General features: G+C 38.7%; 1 protein-coding gene and 2 long non-coding RNA genes across 5 annotated transcripts; 1 reads left to right on the top strand and 2 right to left on the bottom strand.

Moving 5' to 3' along the window:
- Window positions 1–144: 144 nt before the first annotated feature.
- On the bottom strand, window positions 145–20499 carry LOC139950544 (uncharacterized). Its single transcript, XR_011787670.1, has 2 exons — window positions 20094–20499; window positions 145–1014 (listed from the first exon to the last, which is right to left on the bottom strand). It is a non-coding gene; the product is annotated as an uncharacterized lncRNA (long non-coding RNA).
- Window positions 2413–20096, top strand: LOC139950540 (2'-5'-oligoadenylate synthase 1A-like). Of its 3 annotated transcripts, none has more exons than XM_071949279.1 (7): window positions 2413–3201; window positions 11959–12043; window positions 12811–13058; window positions 13300–13597; window positions 16828–17230; window positions 17449–17518; window positions 17995–20096. In XM_071949279.1, exons 2-7 carry the CDS (start codon window positions 11983–11985, stop codon window positions 18070–18072), a joined length of 1158 nt encoding a protein of 385 aa, XP_071805380.1. In that variant the 5' UTR covers window positions 2413–3201; window positions 11959–11982; the 3' UTR covers window positions 18073–20096. The 3 variants fall into 3 exon arrangements, with proteins under 3 accessions (XP_071805380.1, XP_071805379.1, XP_071805381.1); XM_071949278.1 differs by having other exon boundaries at window positions 2414–3201; window positions 11954–12043; XM_071949280.1 differs by lacking the exon at window positions 2413–3201 and adding an exon at window positions 3237–3650 and having other exon boundaries at window positions 11954–12043.
- On the bottom strand, window positions 5218–10142 carry LOC139950543 (uncharacterized). The gene is made up of 4 exons (XR_011787669.1): window positions 10043–10142; window positions 8589–8649; window positions 7844–8009; window positions 5218–6711 (listed from the first exon to the last, which is right to left on the bottom strand). It is a non-coding gene; the product is annotated as an uncharacterized lncRNA (long non-coding RNA).
- Window positions 20500–21054: the final 555 nt, after the last annotated feature.

The following is a 21054-nucleotide window of genomic DNA, read 5'->3' as shown; positions in this document are numbered from 1 at the left end:
AAATACACAACCTGAGAATTTTTGGGGATAAAAAGTTATTTATTTTTTTCATAAAAAGAAGTCGTACCTCGAAATGAAATGTTTCTCAAAATGAAATTTACTATCCAAAGCTGCTGTACTTCTTACCATGTAAGTTTGTATTTCCATTAATATTTAGAGTCATTTACCAAACGTATCACACCTTTCACTGCGGTGGTAAATGTGTTTCATAGGGTAACACAGCCCAACCGAGCTGGCGTGTTTTGTTCGGGTGGTTTGAAGGTAAAAACGGAAAGAGAGAAGAAACAAAAATACCCACGTAAACATAAAAGAAATCTAAATATAAACAGAAATATTGTGGGATTTCAAGTGTTTAAATGTTGGACTCCGTTATTATGTAACAAATTATGCCTATTGTTTTTGGATTTAGAAAAAGATACATCTCTGCGTGGTTAATATAATGTTACTACAAACTTACAAACTTTTGCTTATTCAGATATTCTGGAAAGTTTAATAATGATAATATTTTCAGTACTATAAAAAGAAATAGAACTTATTAATTAGCACGCATAGTATGGCTATATTTAACCAGGAAGTTTACATTGTTTGGTCTATAGTGGGGACATGTAAGCTAAAGTATTCACAGTTTCATGATTATAAGTTAGTTTGTAGGTTTACGACTAAGTCATGCACGGATTACTGTTTACAAGTTAGTTGTAGGTTTAAGTGTATGTTCATTATTATAATCTAGTCGTAGGTTTATGCATATATCTTCGTGATTAAGGGAGTCGTGGCCGAGCACCGACCTCGAGCTCTGGTGATTCTGTTCAGCAAAGTGTGGGTCTGTGAGTCGTGACACTTAACCACAAACAAAAATAGATAGGGCCTAATTTTCAAAGACCAGTCTTCTCACTTGCTGTATCTCAACATGCATAAAATAACAAACCTGTGAAAATTTGAGCTCAATCGGTCATCGAAGTTGCGAGATAACAATGAAAGAAAAAACACGTGCTTTCAGATGCTTGATTTCGAGACCTCAAAATTTTAAATCTGAGGTCTCGAAATCAAATTCGTGGAAAATTACTTCTTTCTCGAAAACTACGTTACTCAGAGGGAGCCGTTTCTCACAGTGTTTTATACTATTAACTTCTCCCCATTACTCGTTTTGTAAGCTAATAATTATTTTGAGGAATTACCAATAAGTGTCCACTGCCTTTAAACGTTCTTAAAATTAGTAATGATTTCGTCTGAAGATTTGTTTGAAGTATGGGGCCATTAAGCAGAAAGGCAATACACAAAAATAAAGAATCATTTTATTTCCTCAAAACAGTATTTCGTTCCTTAGAAATAGTAATGTCTTCCCCTCTAAATCATTTTCGAAAACAATTGATTGCACTTTTGATCCACCCACATTTAAACCCCTCCCCATAAAGCATGCCCCACCCATTTCCCTAGGTCGAACGAACAGCTTGGTCCTGATAGATGAAATGGGAAATAAAATAAAAATCATCAGGGTTGCGAAAAACCTGCATTATTGGGTGTGTTCGATTAGGGTTACACGAGTGAGTAAAACTACACGAGAGAGTTCGATTATAGCTATCACGTGAAACTTAAGTGTCTCCCCACCCCCTCACAGCCCTAGACTTGATTCAAGTCTCATTCTCGTGTGATAGGTCCCTAAGCATTTAGCTCTACTTACTATAAAACAACATGTAGCATACACAATACAGTGCGCGCTCGCCGTCAAAATGTGGACGCGAGGTTTTGGAATGCAGAGCATCACAAAACAGTAGTTTCCTGGGGATGGCACGGGATTGGGACTTGAGTCAAGTCTACTACAGCCCCAGCTCACGAGCGGGTTGACTTTGGTCCTGCCCCTGTCTTTATCCGCAAGGATACATACAGGTTTACCTGCTACTCAGATCCAGTGATTTCATTGGATACAATATGATATCATTGAATAAACGTGCCCAGTGAGCTTTCCATAAGGTGCGTTCGATTAGCTTCCCTGGGTCGACCCTGCGGTGCTCACTCGGGTGAGCCCCTGACAAGAGCTTAACGAACGACCACCTCGCCCTCTCGTGGTGTTTTCATGCCACTCCCTGCTTGTGGAGTGGGTCACCCCCACAAGCAAAGCAGTGGGGGCTGACCCGGTTGAGCCCCTCGAATGCTATTCGAACGCACCGGGGCAGACCTGGGTCGACCCAGGGGGCTAAACGAACGCACCCATAGATGCCCAAACACAGTACACTCCTACGTCAGCCATAGAATTTGACTGCGTATCACTATTGAAATGAATGTAGGTCAAAGGTGCATGTACACGCCAGCTGGAGGCCGGTTTCTGGCGTTATTCACCAGCCTCGAAGTGTGACGTCAGATGTTCAGGTTAGCGAGCGTGTCACTGGTTGATGCCCGGGTGTAATGACGTAGTTGCCGTCTGCGCAGGCGTATCATAACAATTAGATGGCGGGGGACAAGTTGAGTTCGACCATGACGTATATTAATTTTAGTTTTTTAAACATACACCGATGTGTGTAATAGCACTGTATACTCTCCGAGTCATTTGAAAAATATCACAGACTTATATTCCTTGGGTGGGATTCGAACCCTCGACCTTTGCAATTCTAGAGCAGTGTCTTAGCAACTAGACTGCCGATATTGCCTGGTAATTGTGGTGTGGTCTATTTGCGGGGGACGGTACACCAAGGGTACACACAGTCATCCTGAATCCCAAAGTTGCATGAGTGTATAATCGGACTGTGACGGTTGCATGGACGGCTGAATGCGTGTTTGTAGTAGGAAGCGCTGGCAGACATACACCGACTTTAAACGACTTGTACACAAGTCTACCACGAGTGTAAAAACCCGGTACACACACACACACACTGATCCAGTTGGTACACACGGCGGGGAGGCTATTGACGTTTTAGAGAAGGTCAAGGGCAGAAGCGTGCGCGATTTCTCGTCGGGAAATTCCCTTTATTAGCTCATCCGGGAACTTTTAAATTCCTTTGGTTGGTACGCCGTATGACAAAGCGGCAGCGAACACAAGGGACAAACCATCGTGTTCGGCGTGTTACCTTCACATACGACGGTGAGTGTCTCTTATTTTTGTTCGATTTTATTTTAGGACAGTAGCTTACGCCTTTAGAAGAAAAACTAGCTGCAATTGCTGACGAACGATTTTAAAGAGAAGGGTTTCTACAGTCTCTTAATACTTGAGTAAGTTTGACAGTTAAAATTGAATTGGATTAGTAAATATTTGTGAAAGTAACCAGTAAGAGTTCATTAGTCGTAGCTCGTAATCGTATAGCCTACTTGACTTTCTCACTTCCGGGTAGACGATAATAAATCATAACTACATTTCTACAGCGCCTCTACCACCTCCAAAAGAAAGAAAGTCTCTATGCGCTCAGAGGAACAGAAGAATAAATATGTGTGACGATGAATTGAACAGAAATGTTTTGAGAAGAGTCTTGAGACTTGAGATAGTGGTAGCTTGTTTGATATGTAGAGGGAGATTGTTCCATAAATGAGGTACAGCAAACTGAAAACCACGTTTACATAGCAATGTTGGTGGCAACACGGGTAAAAAACAAGGGTGTCTTTTTGCTAGCAGAGCGGAGGTTACTAGTATTTTAAAGAGTGTATGTAGTGAGTAGATCTTTCAGGTAAGTTAGTCCACTTCCACGACTGCATATATTGTGAACTCGTAGATATCCCCCCCCCCGTGTCCGTGTAGGCATTTTAACCACATCGAACCATAGAGGAATGTGGTCCTTTCTCTATTGTTGAACACACCCTAATTATTAGGTCTCGAAAATCAAATTCAAATATTCTAATGGAAACACTTCTTTTTTTAAAACTACATTACTTCAGAGGGAGCCGTTTCTCACAATGTTTTATACTATCAACCTCTCCCCACTCGTTACCAAGAAAGTTTGTTTTGCTTATAATTATTTTGAGTAATTACCAATAGTGTCCAGTGCCTTTAAATTGTTTTTTTGTCTCGTTGCATTTTTGGAACTCTAGTGTACCATGGGTGTACTAAGGGAAAGTGGTATTTTTTCAAAATAAAGCTTTTGTCACTAATATTATGTGTTTTGATGAGTGGAATGTGAATAAACAGTTAACTAAGGTTTAAAAAAATTATTTCTTATGTTATTTACAAATTTAAGAGTAGGCCCCGACCCGAGAGGGCGCTGTTCATGACGTCAATCGAGGCAGACTTTGCCTGCAATGCATAGAGTAAACACACTTGCAAAGTACATGTGCAGTCTAGCCCTATATAGGACTCTTCCTCTGTACAAGGTGTATTGCTGCTGAATCAAAAAACACTTTTTTTGAAACGTACAAACTCACGACCTGGACCGTACATGAAATTTGCGTGTGTGGTTACTCCGCATTGCAGGCAAAGTCTGCCTCGATTGACGTCACAAAAGCGGTAGGCGGAGTCAGCCCCCAAAACGACTCTATATATGTTTAAACATGTAAATCGTGACAAACAATTACTAAAAAAAAATTGTTTTATTGTTCATAATCATATACTCTTATGTTTGAAAGGAAAACAAATCTATTTCCAGGTGACTTTAACATGCGTCTGGCTTGCTTGAGATGTGTGTCACAACGCCCAATGTTTCAATGTTAACTTTGGCTTTAACCCATACACCGATGTGTGTAAGCACTGTATACTCAGTCCATTCCCGAGTCCTGCACTGTTAAAAAAAATGTTGTTAATTTACAGTAGTTTGTTTTGTCAATTGGCATTACGGAGGCTACTTTTGTCTACAGAAGATTCAACTGTGATTTTCCACTGTGCATCAACATCAGAATCTCCTGTGATGTGTACTGTACCTTCACAGCACAATCCACTGTAATTGATGTTGGCTAAAATGTAGAAGCTCTGTGGCACAACAGTAGATTTATTTGAAGGATTTTGTTCATCAACATAGTGTTTTGTACACGAACAACTCTCTGTGACAGAACATACACTGCTTTCTGCGCGTTTACGTTGAATCTCTGTTATGTCACATAGGATGACCAATCTTCTGTGTATACACAATGCTTTGTTTTGCTACCTTGACCACCCTCTCATTAATATAATTCAAACAAGAAAATAAAAGACATATCACACACGTTTTATCTCAGTTTCACAAAACATTAACAGTTTTTTCAACTTTAATTGAAATTCACTCAAAATAATGCAACTGTCGTCATACACAAGGAGTAATACTTTTAAAAAAAATTGATAGCAGCATGTTTTTTTTTTACATTATAATTTATTGTTTAAAATGACTTAAAGGAAGGGAAATGACAAATTCAATTTTGGTAGAGTCCCCGTGTGATTGGGGGAAAGTTACAAGTCTCTACTCTTGTAAAATGGTGTAAATTGCCATTGTATTCGATAACCATTGCCCCGGAAAGTTATCGAATACAAGGGCCATTTACATCATTTTAAAGTGAGGTTAGAGATATTTTTCCCCACTGATCACATAAGGACTCTAAGAAGGAGTACATCACAAAAATGAATTGCTCATTTCCCTTCCTCTTTAAATAAGTGAACAACTCTGCATGTTTTAACTATTACACATTACCGACTTCAACCAGTCTCTATTGTCCATAAATATTGCATCAATAACAAAAACACGATTCGTACTACGTTTGTGTTCAATTCATAATGGAAATTGTTTCAAGAGAAACTATTAATTAGGGGTAGGTTCATACACTGGTGATGACCTTGATAACAAATGGTGTAACATTTTCAACCTAAAGACTACTGTTACAAAGATGATCATGGTTGTAAGCATCCTGGGAAATGTTTTGGTCTGAAGTGCCCCTTTATCGAAAATCAATCAAAGTTTGCCAACAATTTGAACCCCCAAAGTTCGGCTTGAGGCAACTTACATACAGTTTCAAATGATCGGACAATGGAAACACTGGCTCAGTATTTCCAACTTCATAAGTATAGGCCTTTTGTCTAAATTTCTGCCAGTGTGCAAATGTGTACTGAAGGTGATGTTTTTGAATAAAATTGTGTTTTTCACATTGTTTAAAATTACTTAAAAGGGAAGATTTTTTCAGTCTTTAATGATTATACAATTTCAATCTGTCTATTATAAGCATTGCAGCAATAATACTTATAAAAACATTAAATACAGTATATACTTTAACTGGTTCCAAGAGAAAATGTTCATGTTAATTTTGCATCGGTGATAAAGAATTATAATTGTGTGTTTTTATCCATACACTGATGTAGATTATAAGCACTGTATACCCAGTACTGAGTATGCAGTGCTGAACACATCAGTGCATGGAGAAAAACACAGATATTAAGCCCAACAGGGTAACAGCGAACATCTGTAAAAAAAAAATTCCCCCAGTTAGTGTTATTATTTTTTTTTTTTTGGGGGGGGGGGTCATGAACTGAGACAAACCTATCCTACTTTATTGCTTGTTAATTCAAGAGTGAAACAGTTAAAAACAGTTAAAGCGTTCACTTTAACAAGAAAACTAGCTAAAACACTCAGGAATTTTGTTACATACACCATGTAGTGCTGTTTAAAAAAAAAACATTCAACTTTAGTGCTATCTGAACTGTTTTACTTCTACACCACCCACATTTCTTCAAAGTCTTTCAGCTTGGTACAAAGTTGTACAACTTTGTTATTGGGCCCTCCTTTGGTGTTGGAGGACCTCTTGCTGCCTCTTTCCGGTCTAATCTTGAACAGCAGTCTGCACATAAAAAAGATACAAAACTGTACATTATACACATCAATCTAATTCTGTATGCCAGTATCCATATTAAAGTTGATTTGTATGATTATGCTTATTTGTCATACTCGTTGATGGGCATTGTTCTAAACAGATTGTAGTCTTAAAGGAAGTTAACAGTAGTAAATACTCTTGAGGGAAAATGTTTGTTAAAAAATGTTTGTTTTCTTTTTTGACTATTGCTCTTAACCCTGCGCTGCACCATGCCAGTCAAAAGCGTCTATCCCCCCCCCCCCCCCCATCGTACAGTCAGCTGCAGTACGGTGTGAAATTGCGTGTAAAACTAATTTGGCTGCTCACAAACTCTTCTAACATGGTACCATTAGACTCAAAAACGTTCACTGAATCCACAGAACAGAAGAAAAAAAATGCAAACAAAATGTTCATGGGGGGGTAAGCACACTCAGAAAAAAAAACAACAACTAATTTTTGCAAAAATCCAACTTTTATGCTCCATTACACTATTGCACTGTTTGCTGCAGTACCGTGTAAAATAAGTATTCATTTCGGTTTACACTTGCATGTCTTAAGTCACACAAGTTTGGCAGGTAAACTAACTGGAACAAAAGCGGTTGTATCTTTGTTGGCATTTATGAACAAAATAATTGTGGTTGATTTATTCCAACAGTTTTACTGAATTTATTGGATTGTGCACTGTAGACTTAATCACACAGTTAAAGAGGGTCTTTAATGTCAAATTCAATTTTGAGATATACTTATTTTCCAAAAAATGCCTCCTTGGATGGAAAAGACTCATTAGTTGTTGATAATCCAATGACGTCATGTTTCAAATTGAAGTCACGAATGAACCAAAACAACCGGTACAAAAATGAACCCATTTTTCTCTTGAATGATGTCATGTAGGATGTTTTGAACGTTGACAAATTTTGCACTGGAGGGTATCGAATAGAATGGCAATTACACCACTTTAACATGAGGTAAGAGACTTGTAATTTTTTCACCACTCACATGAGGACTATATCTATTGGAAAATGAGTATGTCACATTAAAGCCGCTCTTTAAGTGCAGTTGAACTGCAGTTGTTTCCACTTGGCCAAAATGAAGAATAATACAAGTGCTTCAAAATAATTACCTTTGCATGAACTCAGGAGTAGCTGCAATATTAGGTGGGTATTGTAGATTGAAAACATAGAACACCACGAACCACATCTGAAGACCCTTGAGAAGATCACTGCAATGGAGTAGTGGATTCCTTTCGATGCAGACTGCACATTTTGCGCTCAGGAAGGGGTTGTCACCTGCAGCAGAAACAAGCATTTAAACAAACATCAATTTATTTGCAAATGCAAATAACAAAAGGACCAGTTTAGGTTATAAAATGAGGTATTTTTTTTTTACCAAATCTTTATTTACATCTACCCACAGTTAATATTTTTAAGACACACGGGGTAAGTCTAATGAGCATAGGAAATCTGTGGGCTTAAAATGTTGAATCGGTGACATTTTTTGTTGACCACAAAATATTGCAGTATTTTTCAGATGATCCAGGGTGTGGGAGTTTAAGTTTTTAAGAAAAATGTTGGCAAGTTCACTTTACAATTTCAAATATGAGCACAAAGCTGTAGACAAAATGTCTTATTGGAAACAATAAACCATCTGATTAAAGATTGATTTTATTAAGTATGGGAAACACCATAGTTCCATCAGTAATACTATACTTATCCTTGTAAGCATATGCACAAAAATTTAAGTATGATTGATTTTCAACTCAAATGTACTTCAGGTGAGAAAATTATCATTCAATGTTCAAGTTATTATTAATGGTGAAATTAAATTGGGGAACTAAAATGTCAGTTATTTTCGAAGGTATTTTTTACCTGCATAGGCCAGTACAGGGCTATCCGTGTCACAGTCAAAGTCAGAGCTTCTTGCAGTTTCCTTTATACAGAAAGAAAAAGAAAACAAATCACAAACATGTATAACGTTCAAAATATATAAATACCAGAGGCCATTTACAACATTGGTAATTACCATGACACTGCTATACTTTGTGTCCCTTTAAGCTGTTGTCAGCATTTCTCATAACAAGAGCATACAAAACGCGATGAATTTTTCACTGGTTATTTCATGATATTGAAAAGTAAGGGTTTAATATTGATGTTGTACTTGTACCTTTTGTCTATAAACAAATGCCGAATATATCTGGTTAAGTCAGAACTGGAAGATGTTCCCACTTGAAAAGTATTTAAAGAAAACTTTCAACTGATCCATTAGTTATTAAATAATTGGCGCACTACTTGAGATCGCGGCACAGTTTTCATTAACAGGAAATTGGTCCAGCGCGCGCAGCGCCCTCTAGCGGTTGTGAACAAACCTACTACTACAGAACAGTACTACACAGTACTACTACTAGCAGTAGCACTCAATCGACAAAAAGGTACAAACAAAATGGATCGTCACTTACTATACCATTACCAGACCAGAGGCCGATTTCACAAAGATCTCAAATTGATCGTAACTTCAAATCAATCGTAGTTGCTAAGTAAAGTGTGATGTCACAATACAAATTTCTATGGTGATACTGAAAATTTGTCATGCGATGAATTTTATTGCTTTGTGAAATCGGCCCCTGGCATGCCAGGCTAAAAAATGTGTTTTAATGCATCCTCATCTGCTCATATGTTCACCACAGTGAGTTTAGTATAAATCAGCTTGCCAACCAAGTAAAAAACAGTAGTAAGGTTAATAGGTAGGCCTAGGCCTAGTGTAGGAATTGTTAGTATAAAAAATTGTGACTGAAATAATCACATTCATTTTCATTTTACTGAATTAATTTGCTGATTTTTAGTTGTAATGTAATGTTACTAAGAGTAATACATCTATGTATTGTCAGTCAGATGATCGACTAGACATGTTGTAAAATACTACTATTTTACTAGTAAACTAGAGCCAGAGGGTAGGCTAATTTTAATTAACTGAAATTGGAAAGCTAGTAAAGCAAAAGACAAGACATTTCCAGAACCAGAAAAACAACTTTATAATTCATGTCCATGGACCATCCATGGCAAACAACAAATCATCCCAAATCCACATGCAGCCTGTCTGTGTATTGTGTTGACGTTATGCATGCACACACACAAACACACACAATCTGTCATCTATCACGTCTATCATCGATCTGACGATCGTCTGTCGCTAAACATGATAAATTTTCCAATTGTCATATTTTATGTTCAAGCCTAACGAGCGTTAGGCTTATGTTAACCATGTGACTTACAATAATAGTAATAATAATCATATTAATAACACAGAATAGTGTTCTTAATCTTACCTGTAATTTTTTTGTCGTGGAAACTGATCAGCAAAGGTCAAGTACAAACTCTTCCAAAAGTTAAGTGAGCGCACAATGTGACGTGATGGTGGAGAGAGCGCACGCGCACAAACGACGGCGGAAGATCCAGCCGGTCTGAACCAGTTCCTGCTGATCACTTTTTCCCCTTTTTGCCGCGCACACACACAGAAGACGACAAGAACTTCGTAATGGTACCCGTCTTCTCTTTGTTTAATGCAAAAATTTGAGGGCCACCAGGGAAAAATCACTGTAGTGTGATACGCTAGGGGGGACGATCTCTGTTAAATGAATTTTTTATCAATGAACCAAGGAAAGTTCAGAGCTTTCTAGTCCGACACCACAATGTTCCTATGATAGTAAATGCAATGCTTTTTTACATGAGTAGGGGCATATCCTGTAATCTTCGGACGAAAATTAGCTGTAGGCTACTAGGGCCTACGAGTCTTCATTCCAATTTTTACTTTACTGAGTAGCCTACACCACACATGCCCGCCCGCGCCACACCGATGATGAGGGCCGTAGTTTTCCCTTTCCAGCACTGATATTAAAGCCTAAATCCGCAGTTTATTATAGTGGCTAAGAATGGAAGGCAATTAGCTGCTATATCAGAGTGCAGTTAGTTCTGTTAGAGGACAACCCGGCTGTTCAGAAACAGCAGAATGTGTCAAATCCTCAAGGGTTCACTGTACCGTCACAAAATGTTCCTACAACAGCAGACTTACTTTAAATTTACAGAGAATAGGAGCACACTGTTTAGAGACTGCATATGTTTTGTATATTCACAGAGAAATAGGAAAACGGCAACTTCTGCTGTTCATTTTTGATTCTTTCCAACAAAAAAGCTACTGTGAATTCACACAAATTTTTTACAGTGTGTAAACAAAACATATCACACGCTTATTACTCGAGTGGGATTCGAACCAACGATCCTTGCAATTCTAGAGCAGTGTCGTATAAACTAGACTACCGAGATTGCCAGTAGCTAGAGGCAGTTCGAATCCTATAAACTAAACACTTTGAAGAGCTTCCTTCATTGTTGTTGGACTTGACATGTGGACGAATTGAGCCTGTGTTAAGCTATAAACACATCTCATTCAGATTGAATACTAGTTTGAAAATAACGTAATGGTTTGTTCACTGAGTCTGATTACAATAATAACCATTGTATCGATATATATCATTTGGCAGCAGGTACCACAACGATCTATATAATAAGGGAATACAAGGGAAGCGACGAGTTCTTCAACGGCCGTTTACAGCCGGCAGGATCGGCAGCCGTGTGATAAAGGCCCGAGCCGAAGCCAAGGGCCTTTATCGCACAGCAAGGTTTTTAACGGACGTTTACGAACGAGTCACTACTCTTTATTTATTCCCATTCATAAATGCCCTTTTGTTAAAAAAAAAAAAAAAAAAACGCTAAAAAATGCAGTTATAGACACTTTAACAATAGACTGTGCAAGTCTCGCGCAAGTCTCGCGCATTTATTTGAAATTCCGGGACCATAAAAAACACAGTGGCATATAAAGCCACTTGTTTTCCCTTTACACTAAAGTAAAAACTCCAGCTATAGATTAATTAGATATCATTTATAAGTCTAAACAAACTACTAACATGTCTACTCTAATACACGTCTACACTTCAAAACAACAATGCGAACCGAATATTTTTTACAATTAATCATCAAGTTGTGAAGGAAACACATAAAGTCAAAAAGATGTGAAACATATGAGTCCTAATCCATAAGACTTCTATTGTATACAGTCCTTTTCTACTCTACCACGAGCTCCTGCCGGTTTAAAACGGCCTGTTAAAAGACCTCGCCATCCTTTCTTTAATTCCCCTTTTTTCATATTAAGCGCTGTTTCCACAACATTCTCTCGTTTTTTTCAGAATAGACCGTGCAAGTGACTTGAGTAAAAATGGCGTCATGGGGCAACCAGGAGGAGGAGGAGCCTATGAGAGGCTCAAGGTTATTTGCAGGTAAGAGGGAGTTCGTGAAACCATAACACACTGCGGGCACGTTTGTTACTTTAAGGGGTTTAGATTCGGGTGAACGTGGACCTCGTTCACGTCGACCACGGTTGTGGTTTTCCCAAGCGACGTCAAAACCATAGTTTTGGAATCGCGACTCTATGAGGCGCCACATGTCAAAACATTTTAACGCAGTATTTACATATAATTCTTTATACAACACAACATTCATTATTCATCCATAATGTTAATTTTATTTACAAATAATAAATTTTGCACCAACATTTATACAATATTGTATGAAGCTTTGCACGGGCGATGGACACACACTGCAAACTGCCTGTTTTAAACGGCCGTTTAATAAGAACTCGTCGCTAACCTTTTATTCCCTTATTAATGCATCCATACTGACCATGTCCCCATACTCCTTTTGGTTCAAAGCAAATTTCGTATTATAACGCCTGTGCCTACCGTACTGAACGATCTTCGGTTCATAACCATCAGTTGTTTTTTTAAATAGAAACTTTGATTGGCTATAATTGTCCCTATAATTGTCCCGTTATATGTCCCGGCCATCACAAATTTGCAACGAACAATTCGCACCAGTTGACTTGTGTGCGTCTCCTGTGAATCATTAGCAGCGAGGGGTTGCCCTGATGTGTTGTCAAAATTTCGCTTCGCATTCGCATTCACGGGAAGTACGAACCGGGCTTTAGGTTTCAATGTGGGCAAGTATGTTTATACATGTATTATTTTTCAATTTCTACCGCATGAAGGACCGGTAGGGAAAAAACCGTCTGCCCGTGGAAATGGATTAGACTTTGAGATAGAAGTGGAAGAAGAACCGTGGTGTTTATCTCCGGATGAACTAGAGACTTGGTACCATGCTGGCAATAAGAACATGCAACATGGAACGGAGCTATTCGCACATGACTGCATATCATTAATCAAATCTTTGCTCAAAGGGATTCGCGATTCCACCCGTCATAGTGACACTCTTGGCTTCACTAATACAGTCGTTCAGGTAAGTCAACTTAAACTTTTATTTCCTTGCTCTATGGTATAACAGAGTAGACTTCTACTAGTATCCTTGCTCTATGGTATGATAGAGTATAGACTTCTACTAGTATGTTTCTTCTGAGAGAGATTTACGGTAACACTATTTGGGTATCTTGTTTGAGTATGTTACTTATTTTAGCTATTCCCTTACTTGTAGTTTGGGTATCCGGTTTCCTGTGATAAGATTTTTTTTCTGTCGTTCGCAGGGTGGATCGTTCGGAAAAGGCACTATGGTAAAAAATCTATCGGACGTGGATCTGGTTTTGTTTGTCAACAATCCACCACTACAACCCATTACAGAGACTGGGAACTTAAAAGAGTACAAGAGAGCTCTGCCCAATATCATTTCTCATCTGGGGTCAAATGTGGGAGGCCCGCGGGGCTTGCAACCAGACTTACGACTCGAAAAACACTTGGTGAATTTCAAGACATATGTCAGAGATCGATTGGTTGAATTCAACCTTCTTCCCACAACGGAGCAGAACGTTGAACATTTTCGGGACAGTAAGTAGTGATCATTCGTTTTGCACGTTCAAAGCACCGTTGCACGTTCAGATCTTGCCATTGTCCAATCACAAGCTCGAGACTGAAGGCTCCCACCCTACTCGGCCCGTTGTCTTTGTTAAACGCTATAAATATTTATGATATTCAATAGAGGCAGGAGAGCTGCAGGCGTTTGTAGGCCCCAGGAAAATAATAATAATAATAATAACAACCGCATTTCTATAGCGCCTAACACCTCCAAAAGAAAGTCTCTAAGCGCTCAGAGGAACCAAAAGAATAATTAAGTATAAGATAATTTGAATAGATGTGTTTTGAGAAGAGTCTTGAAACTTGAGATCGCAGTGGCTTGTTTGATGTGTAGATGGAGATTGTTCCATAAGTGAGGTGCAGCAAACTGAAAACTACGTTGACCATATGCTTTGGTGGTAACTTTAGGGATAACGAGGGTGTCTTTGTTAGCAGAACGGAGGTTTCTAGTAGGAGTGTATGGAGTTAGTAGATCTTTCAGGTAAGTTGGTCCACTTCCAAGACTGCATTGAAATGTTTGAAGGAGAATTTTGAAGATGATGCGAGAATGAATAGGAAGCCAATGGAGAGATTGCAAAGCAGGAGTAATTGAATCGCGTTTTCTTAACCGGGTGATGAGACGAGCCGCTGAGTTTTGAATGAGTTGGAGTTTTCTGAGCTGTGAGTCGGGCAATCCATAGATGAGACTATTGCAGTAATCGAGATGACAAATTACAAAAGCATGGATGAGCTTTTCTGCTGTTGTTTTATTTATGAACTGGCGAATTTGTCCGATCTTGTGTAGGGCAAACGAGGCGGAACGGCATTTTGTATTGACAAACTTATCCATGGCAAAAGATTTGTCAAATGTCACACCAAGGTTTCTTGCTTTGTCGACAGAATGAACTGGTATACCATCAATTTGAATAGAAGATAATGGGATTCTGTTGCGAAAACGAGATGTGATGTGAAGGAGTTCTGTTTTATTCTCATTTAACTTGAGACCATTGCTACATGACCACTGCTTGATGTCCATTATGCAACTCTGTATGCTGAGAACGGTTTCCTGAAGCTGAGAATGTTTAAATGAAATGTAGACTTGTGTGTCATCGGCGTAAAACATGCTTTTAATACCATGAGCATGAATGATCTCTTCCAGAGGCGAGGTGTACAGGGTAAACAATAGGGGTCCCAATACCGATCCTTGTGGAACTCCCTGGGTTGGAGTATGAACCGTAGATTGTTGCCCATTAATCATAACTGCTTGACGACGATTTGTTAGATAGGTCCGAAGCCACTCTAATGCTTGATCCTTGATCCCGAACCTAAGCGATAGACGGTTTAAGGTGATGTCATGGCTAATGGTATCGAATGCTGCTGAAAAATCCAAGAGGACTAGAATAACCTCCAGCCCCCTGTCAAGAGATATCAGAACATCATTGGAGACCCGAAGAAGTGCTGTTTCACAGCTGTGAAATGGTCGATAAGCAGATTGCATTTTTGGTTGTAGTTCTGTGTGATTTTCCAAGATATAGCCTTGTATCTGGGCTACGGCAGCTTTCTCGGTCAGTTTAGACAAAAACTTGAGGTTGGCAATTGGTCGGTAGTTTTTCAGATCATCCGTATCCTTTTTGGGATCCTTTATGCGAGGTGATATGTTGGCAAATTTTAGACCTTCGGGGAATTGGCCACTCAGAAAGGAAGCGTTGATGATGCGGGTAATGATGGGCAGGAGTTCATTTGAGCATTGTTTCACCAAGGAGGTGGGAATGGGGTCAAGGCAGCATGTTGTTGAGGACGATTTCTTCATCAGTTTTTCAACCGCGTCCTTTGTAACTGGTTTGAAGCTGTTGAATGAAGTGACTATGTGGTGATGTTCTCGGAAGTTTCTCCCTAAACCTTGGGCAGAGATGGCCAATGAGTCCGAGATGGTTTTCACTTTACTAGTGAAAAAATGTTGAAAACATTCAGTCAATGGAGTTTGCAGGTCATCGGCTGATGGGAGGAGTTGTGGGGATTGAGGCTGACACAGTTTGTTTATTTTCTTGAAGAAGTCACGTGAGTTACATACGTTGTGAAGTTGATTTTGGTGGTGAATTCTTTTGGCTGCAAGAATCATGCTTTTGTATTGAAAACAGGATTCCTTGAATATCTGACGATCAATTTCAAGTTTGGAAGCGCACCATTTCCTTTCTAACCGACGTAGATGTTGCTTCGCTTTGCGTAGCTTGTCGTCGTACCATGGCGAATGCGGTCGACAGGTGATTGTACGAGTAATAACTGGAGCGTGTTTGTCCAAGAGACTGGACAGAAATGATTCATATTGTATCATCACGTCAGGATTCGGTGAGGGGGAGGTATACAGTTCAGATTCAAGAATTTCCTGACGAAATAAGTCAATGTCTATGTCACTGACTTTGCGCATTTTTATTTCCATCCTAACTGGATCAGGTTTGGTGATTCTCAAGGAACATTCAATAGCTGCATGATCAGAAGGAAGATAATTTGTCACATTGACGTCTTCGACAAAATTATTGGTAGAACGAGATGAAATGAGATCAAGGATATGAGCCTCTCGAGTTGGAACAGTAACGTTTTGAATGAAGTTTGTTGATCCGATGAGGTCAATGAAACGTGCAGCTCGTATTGGCTGTTCGGACCTAAATTTGTAAACAACATAAGAACTAAATTCTTAAAACCTTAGTTAACTGTTTATTCACATTCCACTCATGAAAACACACATATTAGTGACAAAGGCTTTATTTTGAAAAAATACCGTTTCCAGGTGACTTTAACTAGGGACACGTTGCCTTTGAATTATTTGGGGGTATCTTTATAGAAACCATGTGTTCGTTATGAAATGGATATGGTTTGGAAAGATGTTTTAAAAGAAGAACATGATTCTCACAATCATCCTTAGAAATCGTCAGGTTTTCCTTTTACTTCGTGAACTAACAAGGTCCGCACTTTTTTTTAAGTAAAACAAATTCGTTTAACAAAATGGCGCACCTTGTTTTTTAAGTTCTCAAAGCACAAGGAAAACCACACAGTGTCAAGAATCATTATGAATTTAATGACTAACGCTTTTTTGTAATAGCCCAAAGTGCAAACACTGTTTAATTTATTTGTGCACATAATTTGAGTAACTTTAAATAATGCTGTCATCTTCAGAAACGGCCAGTCGCTAAATAATCAGTGCTTGATTCTGGTTTATTTCTTTCTAGCGGACCGTAACACGTTCCTGTCTATGCTAGACGTCGGGCATGAAACACGAGCGTTTTTGTCTGCATCTTTTGTTGAGCACCAAGTGCGGTTTGTCGGTAATCAACCCAAAGACGTGAAGGAGTTGATATGCCTGGTGAAGTATTGGGCGTCTAGATTCCTCCCTGAAAAACTCCAGAAGTCCTACCCTCTGGAGTTGATCACCATCGACCGGTGGGAGAAGGCGGAGAAGGCAGAGCAGCCCGGACGACGACTACGACGACGACGACTGAACAAAGCCCAAGGTTTGAAGAGCGTCTTGGAGGTTCTAACCAATCTGAACAGGCCGCCTACTTATTGGAGCTACATGCCCGGTGTGGATGATCAGCTCAACGAAACTATTATCACGAAACTCAACATGGAAAGGTAAACTAAAGTGATGAGCGTCAAAATAATAGCCCCCCCTTTTTTTAGAGGAAGCTAAACACATGTAAAAGGCCTTGTCACCACGGCATTTTACAGACACCTCAGAGCATGCAAAGGATTACATTTCGTACGTGTACGTTGCACACTACGAGACTTGTAAAGTTGATTGAAAATAACAATAAGCCATGCTCGTTACTAACTCTACCTCTCATCTACAGACCAATCATTTTGGACCCGGCAAATCCGACGAACAACGTTGGCGGCTTGTACCGGGGGAACAACAAGAAGGTAAGCAAAATCCAATCACCTAAACCATTGCTGTCATACTTACTGCATTTTTATTACTATTTTGTATAACTGATCAACAAATCACTTGGAGTTATCATGTTTTCATATCTTAATTCACTGTGTGTTACTGAGTGTGTATAACGTAAAACTTGAACCTATGCCTATTGTTGACAACATTTTGTTCTGAAATGTTGAATGTACGGACATCATTATGTTGGATGAATGAATGAATTATCAAGGGTTGATATAAACGAACAATGTTCGGATTCGGGTACTTTTTCAAAATGTCTTAAGATTTACATTAAACTTTACACGGTTTGAAGATAATGATAGTAGAAAGCTTCCTTTCAAATATTACTTGCTAAGGTGCTTTAATTATGAGAAATGAGTAACACAAGTCACAAAATAAAGTTATTTTAGCACGTAAAAACTCATTAACCATTACTCATACGTGTTTTCAATTCTAACTCATACAGGTGATAAAGGATGCTGCCGAAAGGACCCTCCGCAGGACCGCCCTGCTCGGAAACGTCCGTGAATGGCCAACTATATAACGCCCTCAGTAGAAGCAAGGAGTGACATGTTCAACCAGTTATTCGTCGCACAGTACCAACTTTAATCCTTTATTAAATAATCTAGTTTAATGTAAGCAATAAAAATTAACATGTGAACATTTCATTTGGTGATCGCGTATATTGAGATAATTATTGCCGAAAATCCGGAGCGAATTATGTCTGCACATGAAGCACATTCCCTACAGGAATACACAATCTGAGAAGCGTTACCACGGTAACGCCTTTTATAATCAAATTTTTGGGGATAATAAAGTGATATATTTTTCCATAAAATGGCGTACCTCGAAATGAAATGTTTCTCAAAATGCAGTTTACTATCTAAAGCTGCTGTACTTCTTATACCATGTAAATTGTTTTGCCATTAATTTTCATTGCCAAAACGTATACAGACCCTTTAAAGACAGTGGACACTATTGGTAATTGTCAAAGACCAGTGTTCGCACTTGGTGTATCTCAAACCTGTAAAATATTGAGCTCAATTAGGTCGTCGAAGTTGCGAGATAATAATGAAAGAAAAAAACACCCTTGTCACACGAAGTTGTGTGCTTTCAGATGCTTGATTTCGAGACCTCAAAATTCTAAACTTGAGGTCTCGAAATCAAATTCGTGGAAAATTACTTCTTTCTCGAAAACTACGTCACTTCAGAGGGAGCTGTTTTTCACATTGTTTTATGCTATGAACCTCTCCCCATTACTCGTAATGAATAAAGGTTTTACGCTAATAATTATTTTGAGTAATTACCAATAGTAAATACCAAGTACACTGCCTTTAACAGTGCAATGATCAACTTTTATGTATTGTTTTTCCGTAGTAACAAATACTACACAGGTCAACCATAAGCTGTCGTGTTTTATTTGGGTGGTTTGAAGGTAAACACGGAAAGAGAGAAGAAACAAAAATACCCACGTAAACATAGAAGATAACAAAATATAAAAGAGGAATATTGTGGGATTTCCTCATTCAGCAACATGTTCTACACAACTGCCCTTCAAGAGTTTATATGTTGGACTCCGTTATTATGTAACAATTATGCCTATTGTTTTGGGATTTAGAAAAGGCTACATCTCTGCGGGGTTAATATAATGTTATTAAAAACTTACAAAAACTTTTGCTTTTTCAGATATTCTGGAAAGTTTAATAATGATAATATTTTCAGTACTATAAAAAAAAATAGAACTTGTATTTTCGCACGCATAGTATGGCTATATTTAACCAGTAAGTTTTCATTGTATGGTGTAGTGGGGACATGTAAGCTAAAGTATACACAGTTTCATGATTATAAGTTAGTATGTAGGTTCATGAAAGTCAAGCACGGATTACTGTTTACAAGTTAGTTGTAGGTTTTAGTGTAAGTTACACTCTACAAGCTGAAGAGTTGAATCCAACACTTAGAATAGTTCGGTGAGTGACCACATTTTGAAAGTGTTGGATCTAGTGTTTTGTTTGTTAATCCAACAATGTTGTTTCAATTTTCTTTTATAGAATTGTTAAATGAGCTTTTTGAACATTAAAACTGGCACTTAAATTGTTGACTGAATACTTTAAAATGCTGGATTTAACATATAAAATGCTGGATTCACAATGCTTTTAAAGTGTTGTCACTCACCGAACTCTTGCAAGTGTTGGATTCAACTCTTTAATTTTTAGAGTGTATGTTCATTATTATAATCTAGTCGTAGGTTTATGCGTATATCTTCGTGATTAAGGGAGTCGTGGCCGTGCTGTGAAGAACACCGAACTCAGGCTCTGGTGAATCTGTTCAGCAGAGTGTGGGTCCGTGAGTCGTGACACTTAACCACAAACAAAAATAGATAGGGCCTAAACAAGTTTAAAGACACGGACACGAATGCTAATTTTCAAAGACCAGTCTTCTCACTTGCTGTATCACAACATGCATAAAATAACAAACCTGTGAAAATTTGAGCTCAATCGGTCATCGAAGTTGCGAGATAATAATGAAAGAAAAAAACACGTGCTTTCAGATGCTTGATTTCGAGACCTCAAGAAGTAATTTTCCACAAATTTGATTTCGAGACCTCTTAATGAGGTCTCGAAATCAAATTTGTGGAAAATTACTTCTTTCTCGAAAACTACGTTACTCAGAGGGAGCCGTTTCTCACAGTGTTTTATACTATTAACTTCTCCCCATTACTCCTTTTGTAAGCTAATAATTATTTTGAGGAATTACCAATAAGTGTCCAGTGCCTTTAAACTTTCTTAAAATGAATAATGATTTCGTCTGAGGATTTGTTTGAAGTATGGGGCCATTAAGCAGAAAGGCAATACACAAAAATAAAAAATCATTTTATTTCCTCAAAACAGTATTTCGTTCCTTAGAAATAGTAATGTCTTCCCCTCTAAATCATTTTCGAAAACAATTGATTGCACTTTTGATCCACCCACATTCAAACCCCTCCCCATAAAGCACGCCCCACCCATTCCCCATGGTCGAACGAACATCTTGGTCCTGATTGATGAAATGGGAAATAAAATAAAAATCATCAGGGTTGCGAAAAACCCGCATCATTGGGTGTGTTGGATTAGGCTTACACGATTGAGTAAAACTACAGAGAGAGTGAGTAAAACTACACGAGAGAGTTCGATTATAGCTATCACGTGATACTTAAATGTCTCCCCCCCACACACACACACATCAAGTGTCAGCCACCACCCACAGCCCTAGACTTGATTCAAGTTCCATTCTCGTGTGTTAGCACTGACGAGTCATGTGAACAATGTCACAGACATATTCCTTGAGTGGGATTCGAACCCTCGACCTTTGCAATTCTAGAGCAGTGTCTTACCAACTGGACTGCCGAGATTGCCTGGTAATTGTGGTGTGGTCTAGTTGCGGGGACGGTACACCAAGGGTACACACAGTCATCCTCAATCCCAAAGTTGCATGAGTGTATAATCGCACTGTGACTGTTGCATGGACGTCTAATAACGACTTGTACACA

Source organism: Asterias amurensis, chromosome 18, assembly GCF_032118995.1.
Source record: "Asterias amurensis chromosome 18, ASM3211899v1".
Taxonomy (NCBI): Eukaryota; Metazoa; Echinodermata; class Asteroidea; order Forcipulatida; family Asteriidae; genus Asterias; species Asterias amurensis.
This window is presented reverse-complemented; position numbering and strand designations above follow the sequence as displayed.